Raw genomic sequence first — 27896 nt, 5'->3', positions numbered from 1 at the left:
GCCAAACCGGCGGCCACAGGAGCATCTGGCATCCCTGGGTATGGAAGGGTTTTGTAGGAGACCCTCTAGTAAATTGAAATATCTAGCCAATAAATGTCAAGGTTTTGATTCCTCAGATAAATGCTATCCCCTTTTGTTCCTTATTCAGCTTGCCTTGTTAACATGTGGGTGCCCACTATATGTTTTGGGGCATGCAGCGTACTTCCCATGTGAAACACTCCAGAGCGGAAGAGAAGGTTTGGGATTTGGGTTTTGTAGATTTAATAGATTTAAACCAATTTTGTGAGCTGTGTTCAGAGTCTCAGACTGAGTGTCTTGGTTTGCCTTAGTGCTAGTTAATCCTTCATTGTACTACGGTATCAACAAATCTATTTTGTAGCCCTTTGATACTCCTTTGCACTGTGATCTCTGACGAGGAGACTGGAGAAGACGACTGTAGGTGTTCGGACTATGAGACCTTTGCATTTGGTTCAAAGCAGTAAAGCTTGCTGATGGTTTTAGTTATTTTTGCCATGAAGAGAATATGTTTTAGAAATTCATGAGAAGCTTTTCCAAAGGTTTGCTATTTGCTCTTCTGGAGAGAATTTGTTTTACAGATAGGCACCCATTATACAAAATATACTGGATTGCCCATTTTTAGACTTTTAGCTAATAGCTGCAAAGAGGTAGTGTTGGGAATTTCTGCAATAGGCAAACAAGCACACTTTAAAGAAATTACGTATATCAAAATTGCTTGTCGTGTTAGGAAATGATCAAACTGACTATATCTTTAAAGACCCACAATATTTTCTTTTTATTGCTTATTTTTCATGGTTAAAGAAACAGTTACATAATATGTTTAATTAATTTTTTGTGTCTGTTTTATTGCAGAAAAGTAAACAAGTGCTACAGGGGTCGCTCTTGTCCAGTAGTTGTTCACTGCAGGCAAGTACAATTTCTAAAATAGCTTTAGAGACACTTTTATTTGTAATAATATAATATAAATATAATGAAAATGGACAAATTAAAGCCTTAAATGAACCACTAAACATATAGTAAGGTAGACCAAAGGTGCTACATATAATTCATATGTCTCCTAATGATAATTAGTGCTTAGCATCCATTTCCATAATACAATTACCCTTTACTATGATTTTGTAGATGTTGTTTCACAAATTGCAATCCACAGACACTTTTCCAAATATATAGAGCACTTAAATTTCATAAATCTACTTCAAAATTATAGCGGTTCCATACATGGCCAGTTGAGCCTTTTCTTTTCAATAACAGTCTATTCAGCCTTATTTCTTCTTTGTTTGCTTTTAGTGATCATAATAAGAAGAGGGCAATGTCCAGGAATGGAAAGCTACCCAGAGACTGAGTAACCCTTTAAGCATAGATTATCTTTAGGCCTGACAGTTTGACGGATACAAATGAAAGCTATTGAACAGGTCCAGAGAAAACTTGAAAATAATGGTGTTAATAGTTGATTTTGCCATTGGAGGTTGCAAGATACAACAAGAGTGTTGCACTTATCTACCTAAGATACTCTTGGAGATAAGGAACACCAAAAAAATACGAATAAGAAGAAAAGGTATTTAATATGTGGCAGGCTATTTTGCTGCTCACCTATGCCCCACAGTGAGGAGCAGGGGCACCTACACCAGCTGCAAGGAAGCACTGTGCAAAGTGGGGAGGAAAAAGAGAAAAATGACTCCTACCTCCTTCTCTCTAGGAAGGGCTCTAGTAACTGATAAAAAGCCTCTGTCTACAGAGACTTAACAAAAATTACATTTCACAGCCTCCCTGTAAATGGAAAACAACAACACGCTTCACACTGTTGCATTATTTTTCCTTTCATTAACTCTTGTAGACAAATTGAGCTATCAATAAAAATAATGGCTTAATTAATAGAACTGCATGCCAGTCTAATTGGTCGCACATGCACTTTTTTAAAAGTTTTGGGGTGAGAAGGAAAAAAAGAAAAAGGTTTTACTTAAAGTCTTAATTATGTTTGCTAACAGCAGCTCTAAAAGAGCATCATGCTGGCAATTACGAGCTGCTCTCCAAGAGGGACACAAGCTGCATCCAGATGAGGGAGCTTTCCTGTCGCCGGGGGCTTGCTCCCCCCATCTCCCTCATTGACCAGTGCTACCCAAAAGTTAGAGTTCTTCCTCAGGAATTGCATGATAATGTGATTTTTTCTTTGTGGTTGGTTGGTTTTTTTTTTTTTTTTTTTTGGGTTGTTTTTTTTTTGGGGGGTGGGGGGGGGGGGTTTTTTTTGGTGGTTTTTGCTTTTTCCCATTCATTGTGACAGGGGAAGAATTAAAGGAAAGGGTAAAAATTAGAATAAATCACTCATTATTTTTCAAGTTCAGATGATCCACATCCCATTTTCTACAGGAAGAGACTACAGGGCATCGGTATTAGAGTGGTCAGCTTCTAGGCCAGGGCTGTGCATGGATTACCTCTCAGTGCTGTGTTCAGATGCACCCTGCAGGCTCTGGGGATGCTTCTGGGTGCTCTTTCTTGCTCCATTTCTCTTGCAGACAGCTCATTTGGTGCCTCTTCATCTCATACCGAGTGACGATAAGCTCATTATATGTATGCATCAAAATGGCTTCCTGGTGTAAGATTACCAGCTTTTCCACTGCTGCTTAAAATTCTGCATAAACACAGCTCAGCTTAAAAGTCCAAACAGATCCCCGTTACCCTGTGCAGACAAAGGGTTAATCTCACATGAATCTGGCCTTAATTAAGTGCAGGCTTCCTCTCCCCCTCTCAGTACCCTACATTTTCGCCTTGTTCTGCCCTCCCTGCCTCACGCAACGTAGCGTGATGCTGACGGCAGGTACCTCTTTGTTGCTCCTAGATGCACACTGATGGGCTTTCTTTCTCTTTTTCCCTTTCTTTTGGCAGTGACGGAGCAGGAAGAAGTGGAACCTACATTCTAATTGACATGGTTCTCAATAAAATGGCCAAAGGTGAGAATCCAAAGCCTTGTTACGTTCTCCGTCCTGAAAGATGTGGTTGCGTTGCCAAGACAACCCGGGGAGTGATAGTCACAGAAAGCTTCAAATAAATTAGAGGCAAATTGTACCCGTTCCTGCACGTCCTTAAGTTGTGCTTCCTCGCTCATAGTGATTTCAGAATGCACCACCAAAAGCAAACGCTTTATGAATGAGCAGATGTGTTTGTGCTGCCGAGAAGTATTTGTATTTTAACTTTATCATTTAAAATAGGTTTTGCAGTTACACAAAAGAGACACCTTGGGGCTACGTAACTGTTGTTTAGTGGTTGTTGGAGTTGGTTCCTGGGCTGCTTCCTGGCTTTTACACAGTCAGCCATCACCTCCACAGCAACAATAGCCAAATACAGTTACTTATCTTTCCATATTTGTCCCTTGCAACCATAGTGCCTAGAAGGTGAGGCTGCCATGTGGTGGAGGCTGCACAAATTTGCCTTTCAGAAGTAAAAAGACTGTAGTGAATTGGACAGTAATCTGAAAATAAATTGCCTGGTGCCTTGATCCCAGTTCTACTACTGTCTGCACAGTGTTGGACAAGTCTTCTAATTTCTGTGCCTTGGTTTCCTGACCTGCAAGATGTGCTAGTGCTACTTGTGTAGTGGGAAATCATCTTTCTCAGCATAAATATATGTTCTTCCATTACAACAAAACATTACAGTTTCCTGGAGGATGGGGCCTTTATTTCTTACTGACTACTAAATTATTCAGTGTGGGAAATACTGTGAAATAACCTTTATATCTCAGAAAAAAAAAAAACGCCAGCAAAAAAGCAACATTTTAACTACTGGTTGCTGCCTTCACAAAGAAGTGTGTTAACTTCATCATATATTAAAGACATCATGGTCAATTTTATTTGTAGGTTGTGTCTTCCCAAATGCCTTTGGCTATGTTTGTATTGCAGTTGCATAGGACTCCATTTCAAGAGTAAGAGATATCTTGTGTGGTTGGAATTAAGCAAGGAATAATCAGTGGCCTTCCTTCATGCTTACACTGCCTTGATCCGTCATGATATTTTGGCATTTAAAAGAAGAAGGATTCATTGTAATAACATATATTAGTTAATACAGAGAAATAACATTTATAATAATATTTAGTTCTTTGTTTTCTGGATATTACCTAAAATCTTTAGCACACTCCATATTTTACAGTCCTCTGTTGTTGCTTCCTGAGCCTTGCATATCCTCATGCTGGGGCACACAGTGATGTGTCCCTCGGGACACAAGAGTCGAGCGTTTTTTCCTGCCCTTATTCTGGCCGTTAATAAGTTTCATCCAACCTGAACTTCCAGTGATCTACCAAGAAGCTATGTGCCTGTCTTCTCCTCAACACTATCCTGAAAACTTTTCAGTGGAATGATACTAGATTTTTATTCCCCCTGGAAAAGGGGTTTTCATCTGAGATATTTCACATCCTTGGCATACAGCACGTGACAACTGCAGCTTCAAAAATGCAAGCAGTGGTACCCAGTAAAATTAATGTTGACCTGTGGCTCATTTTGGTCTTCAGCAACAGAAAGCTGCAGGACAAGCCAGATTTAAAGTATAGGATTGCAACAAGAAGTAAATGAGAAGTATTTTCCAGCTTCGGGCTCTGAACCACTTAAGGAAGGGTTGACTTTGTTGTAAAAGCACCCAAGAATGCCATTTATTGACTCCATTGTACCATGTAATGTCAAATTCCACTTTAAGTGCGGGCTTAGTGCCTCACAAAGCGCGACAAGTCATGTGAAACTGGCCAGAGAAAGGCGGCGCGGGCCTTCCTGAGAGCGCTCGCCCCCATTTTGTTCTTGACCTGCTCCCCTCTGCCAACGGGGGCCGTGCCGTTGGAAATCCCCCTGACCTGGGGCTTTGGCTGGGGGGTTTAAATGAAAGATCAAAGGGCAGAGCGGGCAGCTCGGCCCTGCTGAGGTGGGCCTTTCCCAGGCTGTCACACTGTGCGGCCGCCAAAGGTTTTGTTCTGGCGGGAGCCGCGGCCCGGCCTGTGCGGCCGGGGCCCTCTTTGTCTGCCCTGAGAAGCTGGAGGCCCCAGGTTGAGGATCCAATGTTCATCAAATGATCAAAGGGGCCTGGAGCCCTGGACATGGAATCTTTCTTTCCATTTCCTTTTCTTAAAAGAATGAATTGCACGAGGAGGCAAAGAATGCCATTTTCCAAAGCTTTTATGTGGAGTGCGAGGACTAACTTTAGAGTCCTTCAGTTCTAAACATAAAAAATGTAAGTGCACTTTCAATCTGGGCCCAGCTGCAAGGCCAGCATCTAGTAACATTTCTTTCAAAAAGGCTTTTAAGGATTAAGGCCTTCAGTCTTTCAAAAAAAAAAGTTTTAAGAATAAACTTAGAATAATTTGAGTTTCTTGTTCCACTGTCTGGTTTATTAGAAAGTAGACAATAATGCAGTTTTAAATCAAAGTAAATAGAGGAGTACTTAGTTTCGGCAGTGGGAAAGTAGAAAGCAATGAGTAAATGCTCTGGCTCTTTAGTGGGTGTTTTAATGGGGTAGATTTAGAGAAGGAGCTCCCTTTTCATGCAATGATTTACTTTCCTACATTCTCCTAGACAGTTAACAGTAAACGCCTTCATCATTAACAGTTTCTTTCTCCTGGTGCCCATTGAATTAATGTTAATACTTACTCTATTAAACAAACCATAAATTCATATTTTCAATTTGTGCCTGTTGCCGAGTCTCCTATTCCTTTGTACATCAACAGCAGCTAACAGGAACCTGTTCCTACAGGGTAAAGATAAGGATATAGAGCTGAGCAGCTCAGGATTTTGCACTTCCCGGGCCTACATTGGCTCTGTGGGGCTAGCGAGGCCACGCTTCTGAGCAGGGCAAAACGAAAAGCAAAAAAACCCAGCTGTCCTTTTCTAATGCGGGTGCTGGAAAGGCCACGAGAGCTGGTGTGGGTCCCTCGAGCTCTGCAGGCACCTTCCCGGCCCCAGCTGCCTTTGTGATTCAGAGGACTTGGGTCTCCGGGGGTCCCCATGGCTCTGCACATCATCACGAAGGGTTTCCTTTTGGGCTGAGTTTTTAATGAATTTGGAGATTCTCTGTGCAGGAAATACAATGGCCTCATCTGTGCACACACTTCAGGTCGCCACATTAAATAATGTTATTGGATGCTAGGGTGGCTAGAGAACAGCGATGGCTCTTGACTGCGGTCATTTGGGATCCTGCTGGGGAAAAGTTTTAAATGTGAGCGTATCCTTTTGTTTAATTGTTCTGGCAACATGAACTATTACTTATCACTTACCTTACTGCTGTCATTTCCATTTGCAGAGGAGCTGTTCAGCCCTGATCAAAGTACTGCAAACCAAGCAGTGTCCGATCTGCCCTTATAGTAGCATGTTTAAATATTGATACTAATTCCTAATAAATGTTAAAGTTTTAAGGCAGTTACCAAAGTCACCTCTGATTTCCCTTGCAGACTGCTTAAGACATGCTTTAGTTTTGAGTGTGGAGTTCAGAAGGTTTAACTCTCTGTGTGTGCTTTGCGATTTGAATGTGGGCTGAAAATGGCAAAGGGTTTAAATTTAAATTGACGTTTTTTCTAGGTAACGGGTTTGCTATATGAGAATGCTTGCTGGACTTTTGACACTGTTTCTCTGAGTTTGATTTCTGCTGAGAATTTTAGTATTCTTGATGAATTAACCAGTTTTATCTTTAGTTACTACAGAGGATAAACTGATTTAGGATAGTTTACCTGATGTTCCTTCATCACTCCAAATTTGCACTATCTCTGAGCTAATCAGCTACTTCCCCTTTTCTTGTGATCTAAAAAAGATTGCAAACTTTCTTCCTTCTCATCTTTTCTATATGATTATTGTAAAGACTAAAAAAGTGATATATTACAAGACATTTTTATTGAGTGCTTCTGGCATGAGAAAGAAAAGAATGAGATTATGGGTCTTCCCACTTTCATTTTTCTCAACTGAGAGGTTTGGATAGTGTAGGTAATAGTTTGATTTTCAGATATTAATCCAGCTAGCAGCTGTTCGGGGTTTGCTGACCAGCCATTTTTTCAGTCTTTGAACTAGCTGGAGGGAGATGAGACAAACCAAAGGCAAACACGAATCCCAAACTGCTTGTAAAGTATTGATTTCAGAACTGCAAAACCCAGGAAAAAAAAATAGCAGATTTGATTTAGCAAAGGCGAACCAGGGGTTTCTTCTCCCAGGTTCAAAAGGGTGATTATAATGGATGAGTAGCGTGCGGTGGCCCGGGCTGGCCGAGGAGGTCCCTCCGCGGGTCCCTTTGCTTGTCCCCACCACGCTATTGTGCGCGGCTCTGGTGAGTCAGCTCCTGAACAGATGCACTCTGTGGCGTGACATTTTAAGGCAAAACAAAAGATCCCTTAATTCGCCTTCTGACTCATCACGATCAAATGATTTGGGCTAATCTGAACCCCTTGCTGAGGTTTTGCTTATGTGCTCTGTGGACTGAGCAATCATAATGAAGTTGTAGGGTGAGCTCCACTCTGAAAGGATTTTATGAAAGCAAATGCTTGCCCATATTGGAGTTAAAATGGATTCAATCTGCTATTTCTAAAGTCCTAACTCAGATACTGAGAAAATTCTCTTTTTCAGTTTTACCACGTAAGCCTGGAGCAACTTCCTGGACATTAGTTATTTCTGACACACTTTTGAGTAAAGAAGGGAATATTATTGGAGCCCAGGGTCCCATTTATCCATTGAAAATAAAATCTAAGGTACTACATATGAAAGAATATATAGAGTAAGAGAGAGATTATTTTAAAAAGAAAATCAAATTAAGAGTTAAGTAGCAATAGAAGTAGGTAGAATTATTGAGGAAAATGTATAATGGAAAAAATCCTAAATTTAAAATGTGATTCTTTTCATTTTCTAAGTTTGAATGTCTTGCAGTGCTAATCCTACCAATTTGTGTTTGATTGATGTAGAATATTTTCTCTGGGAAACAGGCCAGTGAAGCCCAAAATTCAGATTTTTTTTTGTTTTTGCACTGTTATGCCCTCCACAAGATGGCCTCACATCTCAGCAGCAACGTTCACCATGTAATTCCCAAAACATTCCCGTTTCAGTTTCTGAAAGAAAAGTTCTTTGTGTCCATGTAAACATATCATATGTTGCGACGCCAGTTCTTCAAATGAGCTGCATTTATGTATTGTAACTTTTATGTAATGAGTTACCCTGGCAACACAATTAGGCAAATAGTGCTCGTTCTTGCAGGCTTTCCCAGAAGATAATTAATCACAGCGAGAGCTGGGCCCCCAGCTACGCACTCAAGTGCAGAGTGAATGTATAGGACAGTTCTATACGGTGGGGCCTGTGATGATCAGGGAGCCCTCACTATTTAGAACAAGCTGTTTAAAACAATATTCAGTGGCTGCCTTTGCAAAACACATTTTGATGCTTAGAGCTTTAGAGCTCCATGACACTATTGACCCTGTAGAGTCGTCAATTAGCAGTTCATAAAAGGAACATCAATAAAAACTCTTAGTGGATTTGACAAGCATCTAAGGTAAAATGAGTTAGTGACCACTGAAAACATGGTGATGGTTGGTATTTCCTAGTATATTTTATGTGGACTTTATTTTTCAATTTTTTTTAGACCCTTATGGCCTGTATAGGTTTCAAACAAAAAGCAAACAAGATTTTGATGTTTTTTTTTTTTTCCTTTTAAAACAGTATACTGTGTAAACGGGGAGAGATTACTCTAAAAGAGCCATAGATTGTTACTTTTTTCAGTTCCGGGGGTTTTATTAGAAAATTGGGACTAAGAAAGTATGGTAGAAAGCAAACCTAATTATTCGGGGTTTGGGGCAAGTGAATTGTGAAGAAAGACTGATCAGACATGGACTATTCCTTGGGAAAAGGAGCACGAAGGGGGGTCCCCATAGAGTGTTAGAGGACCCTGAAAGGAATGTATTGATGTCAATAAGCAGCTTGAGATAGTGACTAATTTGAAAACAAGAGGTCATTGACTGAAACTCAGGAGGAGACAAGCAGATAAGGAATTTGGGCAGCATTTTTTCGCACAATGGGTAGGTTGGAATATGGAAAAGAGGAAAAGCTGGTCACAGAAATAGTGCACTATCGGTTCAAGAAGCAGCTGAGCAAATGTTTGGAAAAGGAGGTTTATATACAGAGTGAAGAACTACTATCTTTTTGTAGTTAATCTTATGCTGCAGTCCACGGAAGGATTTGAAGAGTTTAATTGACCAGATGGTAGTCTTCTGGCTGTTAAGGATACAACATATACTAGCAAAGTAAAGTGTAATTATTTCACAACTGCTACAGCTGAGCCAGCTCTGTCACTTTTATAGATAAACTCTCTTAAGGAATGAATCTGTAATATTTGTGTCTTCTATTCAGCTCAAACCTTGTACTGTCTTGTGAAATCAGTACTGCCTACTTGCAACGTAAAATCAGAGTAACATGAAATGCAGTTCTTACAATTTAATAGATTCATGTGAGCGAGCTGTTTCTGTACCTCCCGTAACGTAAATTCACATTTTCCAGTGGGGACTCTTAAGATTTTTTAAGGCGGGATGAGGAGCATTTTCAGAAGTGTGATTTTGAAATCAGCAGACCTGTGCTATGCAGGAGCTCCTATTAAGGAATGTCTATGAGCAGTAACGACACAGGCACGGAGCATTCAGAGCTGTGTCTGTATCAGTTAAGTTTAGGTGTGTTGTAAATAGTGTTTTCTAAAATGGCCTTCGGTAAATATGGGATATTTTGTCCTATCTGAAATACCTCATCATCTTCTCTTTCTTAACTGTAATAATTCAGGCATATCCCTATGAAAACCTGTGCACTTCTAAGTCTTGGGGAGGCTGGTGAAAATCTACCTGCAGAAGAGACAATTTTGATATGATTGAAGTATCCTCAGGCGCAGTGGAAATGTGGGTAGGGCCTCACGTTAGCATCCATTTACCTCAGTTACAGTCACATTTACCTCAGTTACAGCAGGCGCTTCCTGTGTGGCCCCGTGGGCTTCCAGTTTGCTGGTGGAGAGACTGTAGAATTGACACGAAATGTGTCTCTCCAGTTGCCATTTCCTTCTGCATTGACAAAGGGTGTTAGCTGAAGAACTGATTCAACAGCCGGGAGCAGGTTTTGTCTGTCTTAGTTGTTAAAAAAATAAGGCAGTTCCTCCATCCTGAGTCTTTAGTATCAACTTTCTTTGAATTGCATAGTGATAAAATCTTAGGTTTATACATGCATGCAATATGTAAGTGAAAATTTCAAGTATTAATGCATAACATAGCATATTAATGTATACTGTGAGTGTATGAATGTCACAATTCAATACTTCTTTAATTATTCCTTTCTCCATTTTCTATTTGCATACTTCCTTTTTTGTCTTTTTTAGTAAAGGTATTGAAATGTTAATTTTGGTTATTTTTAGGTGTACAGAAGCACTGATATATTTTCACCAAGGTTACAGCCATCCAGTGTTTGCAGATTCAGATGCACATTGCAGTGTCTGTCCCTAACCACATCCAGGGATGCACATGGACATTGTTCATTTGAGAGAAGGAATCAGCCTTTTAAATGAAAAGGCCAGTGTGAATGTACTTGTCTTCTTTGTTATCTTGGAAAGTGTGTCCCCCAACTTTTTGTTGGCACTTTTCTCTTTCCTTGGAAAACATCAAACGACCCTTCTGGCCAATGGCAGAACTTTAGCAGCAACAGCAGTAGATACCAGGTTAAGTGCAAATGAAAATTGCTTTTATTTTTACAGTTCCTAGCGGGTGTTTCTCCTTAACTCTGATAGTCACAAGTGCTTTTAGTTAATGGGCTCTCGGACAAGAAATGTTGAAGCACAGAAATGCCGTGTTTCCTTCCAGCAGAGCCCTGCCCAACCAGCAGTCCCTCTTATTAAGCATTTTCACCATCTCCGTGGCCTTCTTAGACTATATGCACTTAGACTGTGGCTCATGCGTCTTCTTGCTGTGGTTCCGTGGTGTTTTGCCACCTGTTTCCATCCAGATCCCCCTACTAGGACATGCTGGAAGAAGGGGAAAGCAACAGACATGAAAGGTAGATCTCAACCCCCTCTTTAGCACATTACAGCATCCATGGAACAAATCACAAAATGGTCTTATCTTCTTTGGACCAGTGCTGCGGCACGAAAACTCATCTCTGGTTGCTTCAGCTAACTTCAGCAATATAAAGCATCCAGCATGAAGTCTCAAGCCTAATCTAGTTGTCTAGAGCTCCTCAGTGGTCGCTGGAGAGTGTTAAGTGCCTCTGGAGGGTAGTTCTCACGATGACAAAATTGCCTTGCGGAGTTTCCTCTCTCCATCGGCTGTTGGGAGGCTAGATGAGTAACTCAGCTCCCAGCTTCAAGGATGGCTGGAGTGGATAAGATGAGGCTGGGCCGTTGAGACCGAGCTAGTTAGTAAGTATTACTGCTATGTCATTAAAACTAATGGTCAGTGAAGAAGTGGTGTTACATTCCCCCTAGTTATGACCCTTTATTCTTTAATCAGATTGAGTTTGCCCCTCATAAGACGTGATTAAATGTTTCCCTGGAACATTAAGTGCTTGATGGGGCAACGCGGAGGCTGCGACGGGAGCAGTCCTTGCAAAGCTGTCGCAGAGAAGCTGGAGGCGTTTGGGTCTGCAGGGGCATTGCAAATCTATGGCAAATCCGTGCTTATGTGTAGCCAGCTTGGCAAGAGGAGAGCTGTGGCAGGTCATGGACTCACCTGGCCTGCTGGCCACGCAGAGAGGCTGCTTCCTGACCCTGTATATCCCATAATCACCAGTTTGGCCTTCCCCTTTGGGCAGGTTAGACCTCTGGCACAGGAGGCTCCATGTGGAGCCTCTGTCCTCCCCTCTCCCCGCTGTCCTCAGTTCCCTGCCTGCGCCCCAGCAAGGCAATGCTGAGTGCAGCCAAGCCGTCTGGAGGCAAAACTGTGAGGCCCCAGAAACCCCATTTCTCACAGAGCACGGAGGCTGTATCAAACGTCTGAGCTCGTGAGGGGGGTTTGACCAGCAGCATCACTCCTGTTTCAAGTGCGAGTCATGCAGCCAAAACATGCAGAACACTTGGATCCTTCCTGAGCGCACACACGCTGTGACGAGACGGCGTCGTGGCCTTGCTCGCCCTGTGCTTTGGCCCTTCACTTCGTCCCATGCGCTTTTGCTATTTCATAGTATATATTCCATATATATTAATATATAGGCAGATGTGATTTTTCCATGGCACCCCCAACAGCCTGCAAAGAGCTCAACTCGAAGGCTAAAAGGCAGCTGATCGGCAGCCTCCTGCAAATACTAATGGGATCCCTTGCAGCTTCCAGCGACATCGGCGGGAAGAGCTGTATTAGGGACCCTTCCGTGGAGGTTTTAACAAGCCAGGTTTTAATTGGACCTAAGAAGTCTCTTTGCCCTTCAAGGCCTAATTCACAATCTATAAAATAAAATAGATACAAAAAGATGCATTCAACAGGGAATATCTGCCTAAAATGAAGCTGAACTGGTAGAAGAAAAAAGGCACTTGACAGGTCATTTCTATATTCCCTTCTTATTCCTCTCTTTTTCTTGCTGTTGGGCCGGATGCTTATTCCCACACAGATCATCATCATCTCCTCAAGGAGAAATGGTAAAAGTCCTAATAATCCTCCATTTACAGCCTCTCCACATGACTCCTACATCATATATTCAGCTCTGTGATCACTTTTATCATCAAGGGGAACAGAAGGAGGGATGCGAAAGGTGCAGAGGCTCTTGAAAAAAGATAGAGAGGATCCATCTCGGTCCTTACCTCTCTGCTCTCCAAGTACCTTATGACCATTAATGCATTCACCTTCATAACAGCCTGTTGGGAAAGAAAAAAAAAATGCACATTGTATAAATGATGGTGTGAAGCATAGGGTGAATTTAATGATTTTAGCAAGTGTTTCAGTCTGGAAGATAATTCAAATGTACCTAAACATAGTCCCCGAATGGCTACGTTGTCATTTAGTGCTCAGAGCAAAGAATTTATAGTTTTTCTGCAGAATTATAATCTGTCTTTTCAAGGATATATACTGATAGATCTGGAAGTTGTTTCCAGCAAGAAAAATCCATTTTAATATGCTATTTTTGTGAAACATTCGTCCAACATTCAGTTGGGGTTGTTTAAAAAGAAACTCCCCACAAATAACTGCTTTGATGAAGTATTTAAGGATCATTTTATTTTTATAAATACACAGAAAATTCAGAGCATCTAGAACCTAAAATATTCCTTTTAATATAGTGCTTTAATATAAAATTCTGTCAGTCCCACAGAATCTACCATGCACTTTTCATCAGTAATGAATAAAACAGGATTTTTGACTTTGCTTTGAGTGTAAGCCCGCTCAAACCTATTGCATAAAAATGAAATATCGTAAGTTGCTTTAATTAAGGCCAAGTTTTCAAACATTTATGTGGCAACTGCTGATTGTTGTTACAATGGAAACACAGCAAGTTTTTGGTTGCACCGGCTGCTCACATTGTCATCGTTGCTTCCCAGCTGCTGCCTGAGAACACATCACCCCGCGACCTTAAATCCTGCAAGCTGCTGCTGCAGCAGGATTGGGCTGCCTTGTTATTTATTGCGAGAGCAAAAGGGAAGTATTTTTTACCCATGTTTTTATAATGTGGGGGGTACAGCGCTTGTGTGACTCGCTGTGGCCAAATCTTTAACCCCTTGAGAGCCGTTAATCAGGAGCTCTGGTTTCCTGCACCGGTGCCTGCAGGGGGAGAGAGGGCTGGAAAGATGCGACCCTAAACTTGAGCAGCGTTGTCGTTCCTGGGGGGCAAAATATAATTCCGCTTGCATCTATCTTTTCTCTCAGTTTATTCCGTTTCTGAGATGGATTGAGGGGCTTTCGCTGTAGAAACTTTGAGCCCTTAGAAACACGGCAGTTAACTGTGGTAGGTAGTTAAGTCAAAACCCTGATGTGGAAGTATTTGGGGGTCATATTTACTCAAACAGCTCAGGGGACAATCCAGCTCGCTGGGATTCACTGCGAACGCGTGTCCTGCCGGAGGGGAGCAGCCTGGCATGGCCACCTCGCCTTGCTGCTGGTACCAGAGCAGCTCCGCATCACCCTGCGTCACCTGCTCACCTTCCTTTAAAACCAGCAATGAAATTTGGTATGGACCTGGGATGAACAGACAGCAATTTATTCTCTGTAGGATAGAACAGAGTCGGAGCCGAAATTTTCGTTATTCTTTAGATGCTTCTTTCTTTCCTTTTGTTTCCTGAAACAAGAAACATTGTTAAACAGGGGAAGAAAAGACAGAAAATCTTGCTTTTCTGACATGTTGTGTGGTGTTTTCCGGTTTTCTTCAGTGCCTCCAAGCCAGGTATTTTTATCACTTCCTCAAGGTTATTTATTGCATGTCTGTAAATTGACATCTCTAGTGATTATTTTGGGCCATGATAGTTCAGTTGTCTGAGCAAAACACTTCCAATACAAGATATCCTTGGAATCAGTGAGTCAAGTTCCTTCAGCTCTTCCTCCAAACTATTTTGTGAAATTTAGTTTGTATTTGAGCTTTCCAACTAATCAATCTTTAAAACACCGTAGCAGTGTAGAGCACTCAGTGGCCGTATAGGTAAGAGCTTGACTTGAGCCCAGTGTCCTTAGATGCAATTTCTGCCTCTCCTGGTGTCACTCAACAAACACTGCGCTCTTTTTCACCTGAAATAGCTCAAAGGCACAAATAAAGTGCCTTGGGACACTGTAGAATGAAAATACCTTGTTATGCCTTTCTATTATATCCCTATATATGCATGCTGCTGTTAAACCCTCTTAATATGCTATATAAGGAGAACACCTCAGCGGGCTGAAGATGCTGAATTTTTGTCATATTCCAACAAAACAGTTAAATGAGAGAGATGAAAGTTCACGTTTCAGTCAGGCACTGAGCTCTGGTCACCTGTGAATGCAGCTGGGTGCTGGCTGTCCTTCAAAGGTTCCTCCATTGCCTGTCCCTGTCACTCTCTGTACACTGTCACACACAGCAGTGGCAGACCCCTGGATTTACGAGATGGAACAGCAAATCAGCAGGAATGCGAGTAGAAAAAACCCTCCTTGCAAAAGGAGTTTTAATAGTGGACTAGCAATATATATATTTAAACGCATTTGTTTTAGGAACAGCGAGGTAATAAAGGCAGTGGATGCAGGAGAGGAAGAGTTTCCTCATGCAGAGAGAAAACAAGTCATGCTGCGTTTCTCCTGTGCCATGGATTTCATCCTGTTTCCTCTGAATTTTCTTGTCCCTAGAGATCTTTCCTTCAAAGCAGCTGCCCGTCTTTGCAGCACTCGTTTTTGCTGATCAGCCTTTCTAGGCACATAGGTAGTTGCTGTCACCATCGTGTCAGAAGCATTCAGAAATGTTAAAAATGGGTAGCAAAGCAGCCTCGCCTTTCTGTGCACCAGCTACACAGCTGCAGAGAGAATAAGTAAAACTCATGCTCAGAAAGGACACACTGATTTGGCTTCCTTAAATTCCTCCTTCTGCCAACAAATCTGTGCTTTGTGGTGCTGCGGCCGCTGCGGACAGCCTGGGATGGTGCTCTCTGACCTTGCAGCAAGATAGATGCTTTGGGCAAAATCGTAATTTTGCTTTTGTTTCCTTCTTATTTACCTACAGTTGAAGACAGTAGAAGGGCATCTAGGTTGACGTGCCGATCACACCCCGTGTGTTGGGGACCTGACCAATAAAATCTGATATTTCAGTGACTTCAAGTGGGGAAATTCTCCAGAAGAAGGTTACAGTTGAGCAGACTGGCCCACTAGGGCTGCTCATATGTGCCAGCACAAGCACCTGCTTTGATGTTTGGCTAAATCAAGACTTCATACCAAGGTGTTGCTCATATTCATAGACCTCTCATTCCACTAAGCAGGACACAAAAGCAAGTGTCACTTCACTAGTAAATGCCTGTAACTTGCGTCACAGAAGTGAAGGGGTTAACTCTTCCAACAGTAGACACAGGTGCCTGGTTTTGGGGTCTTTTCAGGAACCTTTTTGCAGCATCTGAGATGTTACTGTATCCTACTGAGGCTGGAGTAGCTTCGACTAAAGAGCATCCCGGGATGGACGGGCACATCTTGGGCCACGGGGAGGCCCCCATGGCACATGAGGGGGCCGCTGGCTGAGGGGGTCACTGCTGTCCCCTGCCTCTAGCCCAGGCCCTCGACATCGCTGTCTTGAATCTTATTCAGATCTTCATTTCTGAAAGTGTCTTCAGTTCTGAAGTGTCCATGCAGGAAGGGGAGACCTGAGCTGCGGGTCTTCCTCAGCTTCAGAGGAAGCCTTCAGCTTTGAGGACTTCCAGCTGCACTTCCACCCTTGGGAATTGTGCAGGGATTCACGTGAGGGACTAGAATCCTGATTTCCTGTCAGTCCCCTCAAATAATGTTATGGTGGGGTAGGTACTTAAGGAAAGTGGGGAGGATAAGCTGTGTCCGTGCATCCAGCACACAGTCTAAAGTAAATCCCACAGATTTGCCAGCTCGAACAGGGATCACACAGCAAAATGCTCTGGCAAGTCCTGAACTAGGAAGCCACAGGCAGGTTTATTTCTGCAGGGGAATTCAGCAATTCAGCAGAATTTCTGCAGGGGACAGAAATTCACCTGGATGCTCTTTCAGCAACATGAATTTTTCTGGGGTCTGGCCCTTAAATCAGTGTATATGCATAGTGGTGACAAAGGGGTGCTTGGTGGCACAGCCAAACAGGACTTCTCCACTGCAGCAAATATATTCTGCTCTAAGTGCAGGGGCATTTTTAAGAATTTGCTTTTCTCTGGCTTTCCTTGAATTAATGTTAATAAAAGCTGCCCCAACCTCTTTTTTTTTTTTCTTCCTATATGAACACAAAAATCGCAGCTGCCTGCCAAGTCTGCTGAGAGATGGATGTAATAATTTTCAATTGGACTGGTAGCCCAAAGGGAACCCGATAGCAAGAGATTGACAGATGCAGCATGGATTATCTTGTGCTCTGAACTCAGCCCAATTTGTGGTTTGTTGCAGGTGCTAAAGAGATTGATATTGCTGCTACCCTGGAGCACTTGAGGGACCAGAGACCAGGCATGGTCCAGACAAAGGTACTGTCAATAAATCCACTGGGATTTTAAATACATTAAAGGTCTTTCACAGTAGTTGTTTTCATGACAGAAGAGAGAGGGTATGACCTAATTTAATGCAGGTTGCTTGCTGATTACCCTGTTTGGCTCCCTACCAACTGAGGTTTATTTATGCTGAAGATTTATCTCAGCTACTTTCTTTGGTGTTTACTGCTCTTTCTTGTACTATTTCCAACATCTATCTTGATTATCATATATGAAGGGCAGTGAAGACAACAATCTATAGTCTTCTAAAGAAAATGTGTGCTTAAAAGAATGTTCTTGCTTTAATCCTCAAAATATGGATTATTTTCTCAGAGTATCTGTGGTTTACTGTGCACATAATATTTTTTAAAAGGCTTCAGCTCATTAAAGAGAATATTAACTGCTGCATTTTTTTTTTTGAAAAAAAGTTTTTTACTTAAAGGAAATAGTTTAGGATGAGATCATGTACAGTAACTTTGAAGGGAGTAGCCTAAAGCCATGTCCTTGAAGGATGTAGCACAGTGACTACATTTGTACCTTTGGTAAGGTGAATATCATATCCTATAATTATTGTCAGCTATAACAGTTTGGGTGTTTTTGAAAATGTTTAACTTTTAAAGATAGCTGAGAGAGTGATTGTGGTGCTTTAAATTAGAAATTAATCTCTTTATTAATCTCTCTTGTTTTCAGCCATGTATGGTTGGTACTTGGGGGTATTTGCTGCAGGTTAAGAGCTGCAAATACAACATTAGAGAACCCCATTCCTGGACACCAAATGACTGCTTGTGACACTGTAAGATCCTGCCCCAAATGGAGGAGGACGCAGTGGGACTGCACTCGGTCTGGGGCAGGCAGGAACCAGCAGTGATGTCTACAGCATTTAGGAAGCTGAAATTGCTGAGGGGCAGGGTTGAAACAAATGTGTTCTGCAGTAGTCACTGGGCTCATGCCCTCCCTTGAATCTCTTCTTAATCATTTTATCTTCCCATTGATGCTAGAAGTGGTGCTGCAGAACAGCTGGAGGGGGGGTTAATTACTATTTACTAGGTAAGTAAGTGTATGAAAAATGATGAGCCAGTTAAAGCTAGAAAGTCCTTGTAAGACACTAAATTGAACAAAACTTTCTTCTGCTTTGTTTATTCAGACTGGGAGAATAATATTTAGAGCCCGCAATATACAGTATTACATGTATTTACTCTGTGGGGAGATGCAAGTCCTGAATAATGTTGTAAATGCATCCAATTTACATGGTACCTCTGTAGAAATAGAGAGCTCTGATTCCAGTGCAGCTCTGTTTAGAGAAATTAAAATTTCTTCTTCCAACAAAAGAAAAAACATAGCACGAGAACCAAAGAATAAGGTTATGCAAACAATTTCTCTAAGTGAGCTCTGACATAGCTACCGAGTCTCATGAAAATCTCACTCAAGACATTGTGTTTCTCCCCTCCAAACATTTATCTTGAAGCACTCCGAGAAGAGAATGTATCCAGTGTTTTCACCCACAGTGAGAAATTTTCTTAAGCTGCTGCTTATCTGTCGTCTTGCTCCTTCTTCCATCATTGTCGTTTTCTCAAAACCACCCGAATCACTTATTGAAGCTAATGTCTTGCAAATTATAAATATCTGGTTACATGCTAGCAATGCACTATCCCTGGAGATTTTTTTCTGACGGATTTAAACAAATCCCTGTGCTTTCCCAGCTGAATACAAATGAGGAATATTAGACTCTTGGAGTAATTTAAAACAATGGATTAAAAGTCAGGTTAGAAATGCCAATTACAGAATATCCCTGGGCAAAATAAACACCAGCTTATTTTAGCAATGTTATTGTGTTTCCAGCAGGCAGCGCTCCACATTTGCAAGAAGCGTGGGGAAGATTTGCTTGCAATATTTTGTCTTCTGTTAGGGATCTTTAATTGAAGAGCACTGTATATAATAAATGGTAATGAAATTATCATAACGACATACTGCATTTCTGAGAAGCATAATAGAGGATTTTATGGGTTTGCAGGTTTTTTGCAGGGAAATCATAAAACAGAATTGATATGCCACATATGAAAGGAAAAAGTAGTAAAGGGGAGGAATATTCTCTGAGAAAAAATATATTTCCTTTTTTTTCTCTCTCTCTTCCTGCATCTTTCTTCATATAATCTTCATTCTGTTATATATGATGGATACGCTCAGTTTGGTTTTCATAGCAATTTTTTTTGAGTCTGTCTGGAAAGCATAGCTTACTACTTTTTCTATATGTCTTCTGTATTTTCTATATATTTTTTCTAAATATATTGCCTCCGTGTTTTAGGTGGACTGACACCACAAATTGCCCGTCCACCTCTACTTCTTAGGCAAACTGAGATATTTAAGTTCATCTCTAGTTAGCTTTGCATGTGTAACTTGCACATATAAATGGTAGTATTGCCGCACAAAATATCAACCTCTTGTAAGAATTATTAAAATCAGTTGAAATTAATTTCACCAACTGCTGATATTTTGGCATAAAGATGAGGGAGGTGTGTTAGGGCTTTGCTGTGAAGGGTGGAAACACGCAGCAAGAAGAGCTCAGCTATTTGCATTTCTCCTTTGCACATTATCCCGAGGGAAGGAGGGGAGAGGGGTCAGCCCAGTCCCAGCAAGACGGAGTCCTTGCAAATCCAACGCGTCTGCTCTGCTCTCCCTTTCACCGCAGCACTTCACAGCCAGCTCCGAGCTCTGACAGCCGAGATTATGCTGAGTGCTTCACCTCAGCAGTAAGAGTCACGGCCCATGCAAGCTGGCAGTCTCTGCTGAACTTGTCTCCAAAGTCTGTATCTGCACATTAGGCTTCATGCTGCTCAATCCAAGGTCCTTCCATCAGCGGGCTCTGATTGTGCCAGGCGGCCGCCCGTCCTTCCCACCGTCTCTTCTCCTCAGAGCCAAGAGCCCCTCGCGTTGTCCCTGCGCCCTGAGGCGTTTTCAGCTGGTACAGGCTCCTGATTATGTCCTGCTACCGTGCGTCCAAGTGAACGTCTTCGCCGCCGCATCTCTCCTCAGCTGCTCTCCATGTGCTCCATCGGGACACACAGCTGCTGCTCCGGGGTGGTCACCAGCATTTCCAGACTCCCCTTCAATGGCTGGGACCTTGGGGAAGGCAGGGAGGGAGAGGCAGACCCATACACCATTTTCAGTGCCTAATGAGGGCGAGTCCTTACTCTCCAGGGCGAATTGATGCCTGATTAGAAGTTACCGGATGCCATCCAGCAAATGAGCAAGGATGCCACTTTGACAGCACCAAGCAGGTAGCAAAATTCTTGGACATAGGGTGTCTCTGAGAAGTTTTTCTTCTCTTCGTGGCCAGCAGCTCTGCCCTTCATTGCTTCTCTCTGTGGCATCTCCACGTAGGAGATGGCTGTGCAGCTGGATAGGACAAGACAGAGAAGGCTGACGCTGAACTGCAGGAGTTACAAGTGGGCCGTCTTTCTGCACTGTGGCTTGCACACCTTTGCTCTTTCATCCTTCCTTCACATTTCCATGTTAAAGGGAAGTACTGAAAATGAAGACAAGAACTGAAAAAGAAAAATGAAACATAAATCACCACTACCAGAGCAGTAGTCACCTTTAGGAGATGACTGAGTCTGCCCACATGCTGTTCCTTCATCAGTACCTCCACTACCCATGCTGCTGGGGTGACCTGGGGAGCTGAAGATACCTCCTGGACCACCGATCTCCCAGCGTTTAGGCACAAATAAGGTCCCTTTGGTGATCTCAGGGTACATCTTTCAGGGTACATCTCAGGTATCTTCTCTCAAAGTGAGCTCTTCCACAGCTCTTGACCACTGGTGGCTTAAACCACTAGAATGCTTGTTAAAAATCCAGACACCTCTGCACAGCCCTTGACTCGTGCGCATCATATGACTAAACTTGTGTGGTTTGGGGGGTTTTGTTTTTTTTAATCTGAAAGGAAGCAAACTGAAAAACATTATGTGTTAGCCTTGACCAAGTAAAACTCCTTAAAGTTAGGCTAGACAGCTCAGGAACTTGTTAGGGTTGTGCTTAGGTGAGGTGAGGACTTATGGCTGTGTTCTTCGCACCTCTGCTGACCCAGCACAGAAATGTGTTAAAAAGGCAGTTAAAACGGCAGCTGAAAGAAAGAAAAAAGAGCAGGTAAAGCAAAGAGCAGTTATTGTTTTGTGTAATAGGTGTAATGTGAGGAAATATTTATTCCAGCTGATTTTAGCTAGAAATACTCCTGAGAGAAGCCAAGGGCTCTCCTTTGCAGTATCATCTCACCTGTTTCATATCTCAGTTATGCTGATATGTTTCCCTTGGTGTGTTAGAAGGAAATGGCTGGAGATCAGCTACGCCCAAGCCTTTCTGACCAAGCAGTTGCAATATGTCATGCGTCCCAATAGCTTCATCTCTGCTGCCAACATTTCTCCATTAAAATGGCTCTGTCTTGAGGACACTGTCAAACATGGTATATGACATGGGAAGTCCCCAAATACTTTGCAGCTTTCTGTCGATGTGAGCCGCCCGTCCTGCACACTCGTGTTTCTCTCCCTGTCTTGCGGATGCCCCGGCGCAGAGCCGTGCGCCCGGCTCTGTGCCCGTGCGGGGCTGTGTCAGCCAGGCTGTGTTTGTTCTCTCCGCAGGAGCAGTTTGAGTTCGCCCTGACAGCAGTGGCAGAGGAGGTGAATGCAATACTCAAGGCACTTCCACAGTGACCGGCACAGGCTCCTAAAGGCTCCCCGAGGATCCAGCCCTCGTTTCCTTATCCTCACTCCCTGTGAATGTTCTTGGAAAACGTGACCTGACCTTAACTCTGTATCTTCTGTTGTAACCACATAGTGATAGGGTCCTTACAAACTTCTTTAGCTGGTAAAAAGTTCAACAGTTAAAATGTGTATTCTGCTGGGGGGGGGGGTAAATAAATTTTGCAAAGTACATTGAAGCCTCGGATTAAGCGGCAGAACCGTCCATCCAGTTCCTTTCACATCCTCCAAGCCCTGAATGTCACACTTGCAAAGCACACGTTCATATTCCTAATAGCAAATAATACCGTATTGTGGGTAATTAGTGCAGTCAATATCGTCTCAGAAAACAGTGTTCTCTTATATGTTGTGACTTCTCAAAGGCTGACGGAGCGCGGGGTGGCCGGCAAGGGACGGCGGCCGTTCCCGTTGGGAGCCCGGCGAGAGCCGCCCCGACGCCGAGGGGCTCGGCGAGCAGCGCCCGGCGCTGAGGCCCAAGAGCCCTGCACCTCGTCACGCTGGGCCTCGGCGAGCAAATGTTTTCCTAACTGTTGTTTACTTTTCAGCTTTGTGCCACGAGCGGAAGAAAATCTCAGCTGTGGGTAAATAGGCCTGTGTGGTTGTTGCAACCGGGGAGAACAAGTTGGTCACGTTGATGGGGAGCCCGGGGGAATGAGCACAAAGCTCCTCCCCGGCACCTGCCACCGGCAGAGAGGAGGGACGGGGCAGCATGACAGAAACATGAGCAAAGCGGCCACGGAAACGGCCAGAGCTGCTTCGGAGACGGGTTGTTGATCTGACGGGATTGCTGGGGAAGAGAACGGACCTCTCCTCTCTACGTTTTTGCATTTCCCTCTGTGAAAACTGCCGTGCCATCCTTTTTGGACCGGGAAGTGTATTTCTGTACATACCTGGCTGAAGGAAAAATCTGCCATCTGCATTTTACGATTCACGTGGAGTTTGTCCCATCCAGACACTTGTTGCATCTCTCTGCAGAGTCTCTGTTCTTGCCTGGTTCTGAATGATAACATTTTAGCTAAATATTAAAGGATAAAGAAGCACATGGGTTCAGTTACAGAGATTCTTGTGTTCTGAAAAGCCTAATGCTTACTGCTGCAAAGTAATGCCAAAATCTGTCTGTAAGTGGTTTGGTTATGCAGTTTTGCTTACGTGACTTCACAGTTTCAGTTGTGGTATCTTCTCTTGCAGAGGAACGGAAACTTCTCACAGAAAGGACTCGAATGATGAGGGGCCTACGGGTAAAACTTATCAAATGTGCTTACATGATCTAAGCTCATCCTTTTATTTTCAAAAGTGGATTTGAAATAGATCTAAGCTATTAAATGTCTCCTTTCTTCTTGAAAAGGGGACGTGAGCACTTTTTCATATATTAAGCAACATCTCTATGATTTAAGGGTTTGGGGTGTTTTTTTTTTTTTTTCCCCAAAATCTTAATGATGTTTTATGCTGGAAATCGTGCCAGGTTAATTATTTGACTTCAGCATTGAAAACCATATAACTGATTTTAATTTGAGAGGGGGAAGCTTTTATAAACTTCTATTCAGTGAAATGTTAAAAAGCCAATATTGCAGAGTTTTGCTGGAACAGAGCTGAGCAGCACCTATTGAAGTCAACCATGTTGCAGTTTGGTGGTGTAGGCGTGGATATTGGTGATTTTTTTTCTTTTTAGCAATTAAAGAGTTATTAAAAATAATAGTAATCAGAAGACTTGTTACTTTTTCTCCCTACATTTTTGTGTGCTTTACTTGGTATGCACTATTGCTTAATCTGTGCATCTCCTTCCATGGCAGTACCGAGCAGTTACTGCAGATGCCATCATCCTCTTAAGTACACATACTGTACATTAAGCCACATGTTTATTTTATGACCTGAGCATTTTAGAGCTTTCCTAGCAATAACTAAAAAAACTAATGGAGTATGAATGAGAAAATTGCCTTTTTCATTTGATAATTTAGGTTTAACAGGATTCTTTTATTACCTTCGCTAACGCAAAATTGCAGATCAGGGCAGATGCGATCCGTCTGAGCCCCACCAGCACATGCTTGAAGTAGATTTACTGTCTGCCACGTACAGCAGCTTTCCGCAGCAATACAGGTAGCTGCATCCAAAGGAACCGGCCACGGAATCAATCCCAGCATGTCCCAAGCCTTCCTCTTGGCAACTGGGGCTGCTTCACAGCGCAAGTCTCTGTGCCGCTACCGGCTGCCTGAGGGGCAGGGGGTTTTAGCACAGATCTTGGCCTGTTCACGTGTGTTTGGCCTCCCGCCCTGGAGCACCCAGCAGACGTGGCTGGAGAGCCTGACGCTTGCACTTGGGGAGGATTTTTTAATTGTTCTTTTGCACATATTTGCATTTCACACTGGCAGTTTCAGGGCGATCCCTGTTAATCCAGAAGCAGCCGAGTGTGAGGCTGAGCTGTCGGTCCTTGTGCTGAGCAGTGGATGTACGGAGCGCAGGGGAGGGGGCATTACGGTCCCGCGGGGCTGCTGGCGGAGCGAGGACGCGCCGGCCCCGCGCGCACGGAGCTGCAGACCTGGCAGGGCCCGCGGGACCCATTCCTTCTGCGGTTCCTTCTTCCCTGCTGCTCTAATCCTGGCAGTCCTTGCAAGGGGTGTTCATGCTGCCCTGGGCTCCTGTCTAGGACATGATACCGGATTCTCTGGGGAAAGGAATTTGGGTTGAGGAAAGGGTGTTTCTGGAGACCAGGATTGGAGGAGAACCGCAGTCCTTCCTTTTCTATATTCTGCTTGGTCCTTAGTGGACGGATTGGTAGTGCAATACGTTCTGGTGCCAGAGGAGTACCCAAAGCTGCCCGTGGGCAGTATTGACCGTCCTCGTGTCCCTGTTTGATAGAAGCGATTGAATCCAGCGTTGCAGTTTGCAGGAGTGAGGTCCCGAGCGCCCTAATCCCTGGGATTGGTCCCCGGGCGCCCCAAGGGCCACGCGGGGGTTGCTGCAGAGGCGCCCAGTGCCGCTGCCACGTCCAGCATCGCCTGCTGCCATCCGGGGGAGTCCTGGGCACCGGCCAGGGCACAGAATGAATCAGAGCCCAAAGTCCTATACACAAATCTCCATTCGGTAGCAAAGCAAGCAGGATTTTTTTTAATTTTTTCTTTTTTTTTAATAGATGCTACTGAATATTACTTTTTTTTTAATATTTTTTAAATGTTCACCAATGAATAAACCTTCTTCCTCTCAAGCATGCATGGAGAACCAGCACCAACCCATCCCCAGGGAAGTGATAGCTATAGGACCGGTAAGGAGCTCATGCTTTACTAATCAAGTGGAACATTAATACGACCCAGCCCACTTTGTAATTTCCAGAATACTTATTAATTAAAATGCTGTTTATTGGAATAGAAAACAAGCATTTGATTAGCTTTGTTACAGAACAACAGCTCTCTCCTCATTTCTATTCTGCATATTTTATTCTTTGCTTTGAAAACTCTCTCCAGAAGCAGTTGTGATAATTCACTTTTTAAACTGTACAGTTTCTATGGTTTTGCTTTTTAAACAAGAGCACACTTTGTAGATTTGATTATTGTATTTCTCTGTTGAGGTTCCATTGGGCATTACAAAAGCATTCCCTACCGCAGAGCTAGAAAGCAGCCTCCTGGTTTATTGTGAGGAGAAAAAATAAGAATTAAAACGCAGTTGCCGAACTGTGGCATCCTCAGTCCACTTAGAGCATGACTCTTTACTACTTTTCATTTACCACATTAGAAATAAGATAAAGTTACACCAGCAAGATTTCCTTTGAAGCTGTTCTTGCATGCTCTTTGTACTGTATTTGATGGCATAACATGGTTTTCTTCACAACGTTTTCTTTGGTGTCATTCTATTATATTCTTTATATGTATATAGGTTAAAAAAAAAAAAGAATTATACAAAGTATTTTGTTCTACCTCTGTAAAAATCATATTTGTGAATAAAGTCGCCTTGGCCGTGGCGTGTGGTGGTGTGGACGCAGCAGTGAGTGCTGGTGCTTTGCTCTTGTTTGGGGGGCTGCCGGGGGCTCGTGGGGTGAAGGGGCAGCTCGCGGGCCTGGCAGTCCAACACGCTGCTTTCCAACAGGAAAAGCCAAAAAAGTATGGATCATAGGTTAGGAATCTGCGAGGGAAGGGATCGAAGGGGATAGATGGTGCCTCCTTTAGGGAAAGCTAAAGGTAGGGAAGCGCTCCTGGGCAGGGCAGGGTGGTGGGGCAGAGCGTCGTGTAATGAGGACCAGGTGGATTCACGGAGGGGTTTGAGTGGGCAATGGGAAAATACCCTTCCATTAAATAGGGTTAAGGGGAATAAAGTCTCCGGTTCACTAACACAGCATAAAAGCAGCCAGTCTTTGCCCTGCGGCTAGGAAGTGATTTTCCCGTAAGCGCTGTCCCTTCTATGGAGGTTTATATCTTTCCAAGAAACAGGCTGTTGTGAGGCAGGACTGGACGGTTCCACACAGCCCGGCAGCCCCGGCGTGGCAGTTCCCATGGCCAGTTCCCAGTATCATATGCTGAAACTTCACCAGTGTTTGAAGGCTCAAAATAGTTGGCTGCTTCCCCAAAAACAACCTGAAAAAAAGGCAAATAAACAGAAAGGCGGATGCATCCTGGGGCCAGCTCATCCCTCCCCCTCAGAAGAACCACATCTTAATGTTCCTTAACCTTGTTTATGTAGTTGCATGTTTTTATATCTGCACCTTTCTCCGCCTAAGAAGGTGACTTTCATCTTGGAAACAAAATAGATGCTCCATTAGAGTTATTTTCCTGGTGGTGCAATTTAAAGCATCTTTCATCTGCAGGAGCTTCCCGAAGGCTCTGGTGGCACCACGTGGAGGGCAGGAAGAGCGGAGCCTTGCCCTAGGTGACTTTGCTCCTGCGCAGAGCAGGTCCTGGCTCCCGGGAGCTGCACTCGAAAGAACAGGAACTTTTCTCTCTGCCCCAACCTCTCCTGAGGGGTGTTATATTCGGAACCTGCAAAACGTCAGGGCTGATGGGTCGGGTGTTTCTGTGCTGCTCGCCTAGCAAGTACGGGCACCACGCAGGAAGCGCAGGGCTGCTGACATCGTGCACCTGAAACAACCCGATCCCTGGACAATTCCTCCCACTGCACCGCAGTTAGGCCCAAAATTCCTTTCTCCCGTCTCTCCACCAAGTATTCCCCTCCCTATGCAGGTAAATCAGCAGAGCAGGAAAGAGGTTGGATGTGGAAGAGCCTCCATAGAGACACAGATGAGGTTAAGCTGGGGGTGTGCATCAGGAGACCTTGCCCTGCATTGGGTTTTTCCTGCATTGGGTTTTTCCTGTGGGAGCTCTGGCCAGGATGCTCAAGAGGCAGCAGTGCCCTAGGCCAGCGTTTTCAGTGGAGCTTGGAGGTGAGTTTTGTTCTGCCAACCTTTGGGAAGCTTCTGTGATGGCTTCTACACAGCAGTAACTCACCACAAACATCTTTGCTCATGAGAGAAGCAGATGTTTTGGGGGTGTAATTTATCATCTGACCCATTTGGGATGTCTGCTTTAGCGTATGGGGATTCATGCTATTCTCTCCACATCCAGAAACAGTCATCTCCAGAGTTTAACTATGCATTAGATGGACGAGCATCTCCTTTTTGTACTGCAAGCCTAGTCCCTCCCAACTTCAGTGCATGCACTTGTGAGAAGAAGTGAAGTCATTTCTGATTTTCTGAAGCATTCATGATTTTATTGATCCTTATCTTATTCCTGCTCATTTTTTCCCCATTCCACTCTGAAGACTGGTTTCTCACAGAGGTCATTCTGCGCTTTTGCTCATCCTTGCTACCTCCCACCTTCTCTATTTCTGTTTCCACTGCACTTGCTCTGAGGTCCATGTGCCCAGGCTCCCTACAGCATCCAGGCTGCTGCACTGCCACAGACCGATGGGCTCTTTTAAGCTTTATTTCTGTTCTTTGCAATTTCTGGCATTGTTCTTCCCCCCTCCACTGCTGGGCGCTGAGCACAGACCCCGTCCACCCAGAGCGGCTCCAAACTCCTTGTGTCCCGGGCAAGAGCTCACGCAGGGATCACCGCTGGGCCCTTGTGCTGGGGCTGCCTT

The 27896-nt window shown here is 43.6% G+C and overlaps 1 protein-coding gene across 1 annotated transcript in view; it reads left to right on the top strand.

Annotated features, from left to right (window-relative positions):
* The window catches only part of PTPRN2 (protein tyrosine phosphatase, receptor type N2), a 373439-nt gene extending 349244 nt beyond the window's left edge, over positions 1–24195 (top strand). Inside the window, exons 15-18 of the mRNA XM_026053004.1 lie at positions 871–924; positions 2899–2963; positions 17012–17085; positions 21717–24195. Coding sequence (XP_025908789.1) covers positions 871–924; positions 2899–2963; positions 17012–17085; positions 21717–21788 — 265 coding nt within the window. The 3' untranslated portion in view covers positions 21789–24195. The remainder of the gene's footprint in view (positions 1–870; positions 925–2898; positions 2964–17011; positions 17086–21716) is intronic.
* The last annotated feature ends 3701 nt before the right edge of the window (positions 24196–27896 follow it).

This window comes from Nothoprocta perdicaria, unplaced genomic scaffold (genome assembly GCF_003342845.1).
Source record: "Nothoprocta perdicaria isolate Ctin4 unplaced genomic scaffold, notPer1 scaffold_95, whole genome shotgun sequence".
In the NCBI taxonomy this organism is placed as follows: domain Eukaryota; kingdom Metazoa; phylum Chordata; class Aves; order Tinamiformes; family Tinamidae; genus Nothoprocta; species Nothoprocta perdicaria.
Note: the sequence above shows the minus strand (reverse complement) of the source record. Positions and strands in the feature narration are given on the sequence as shown.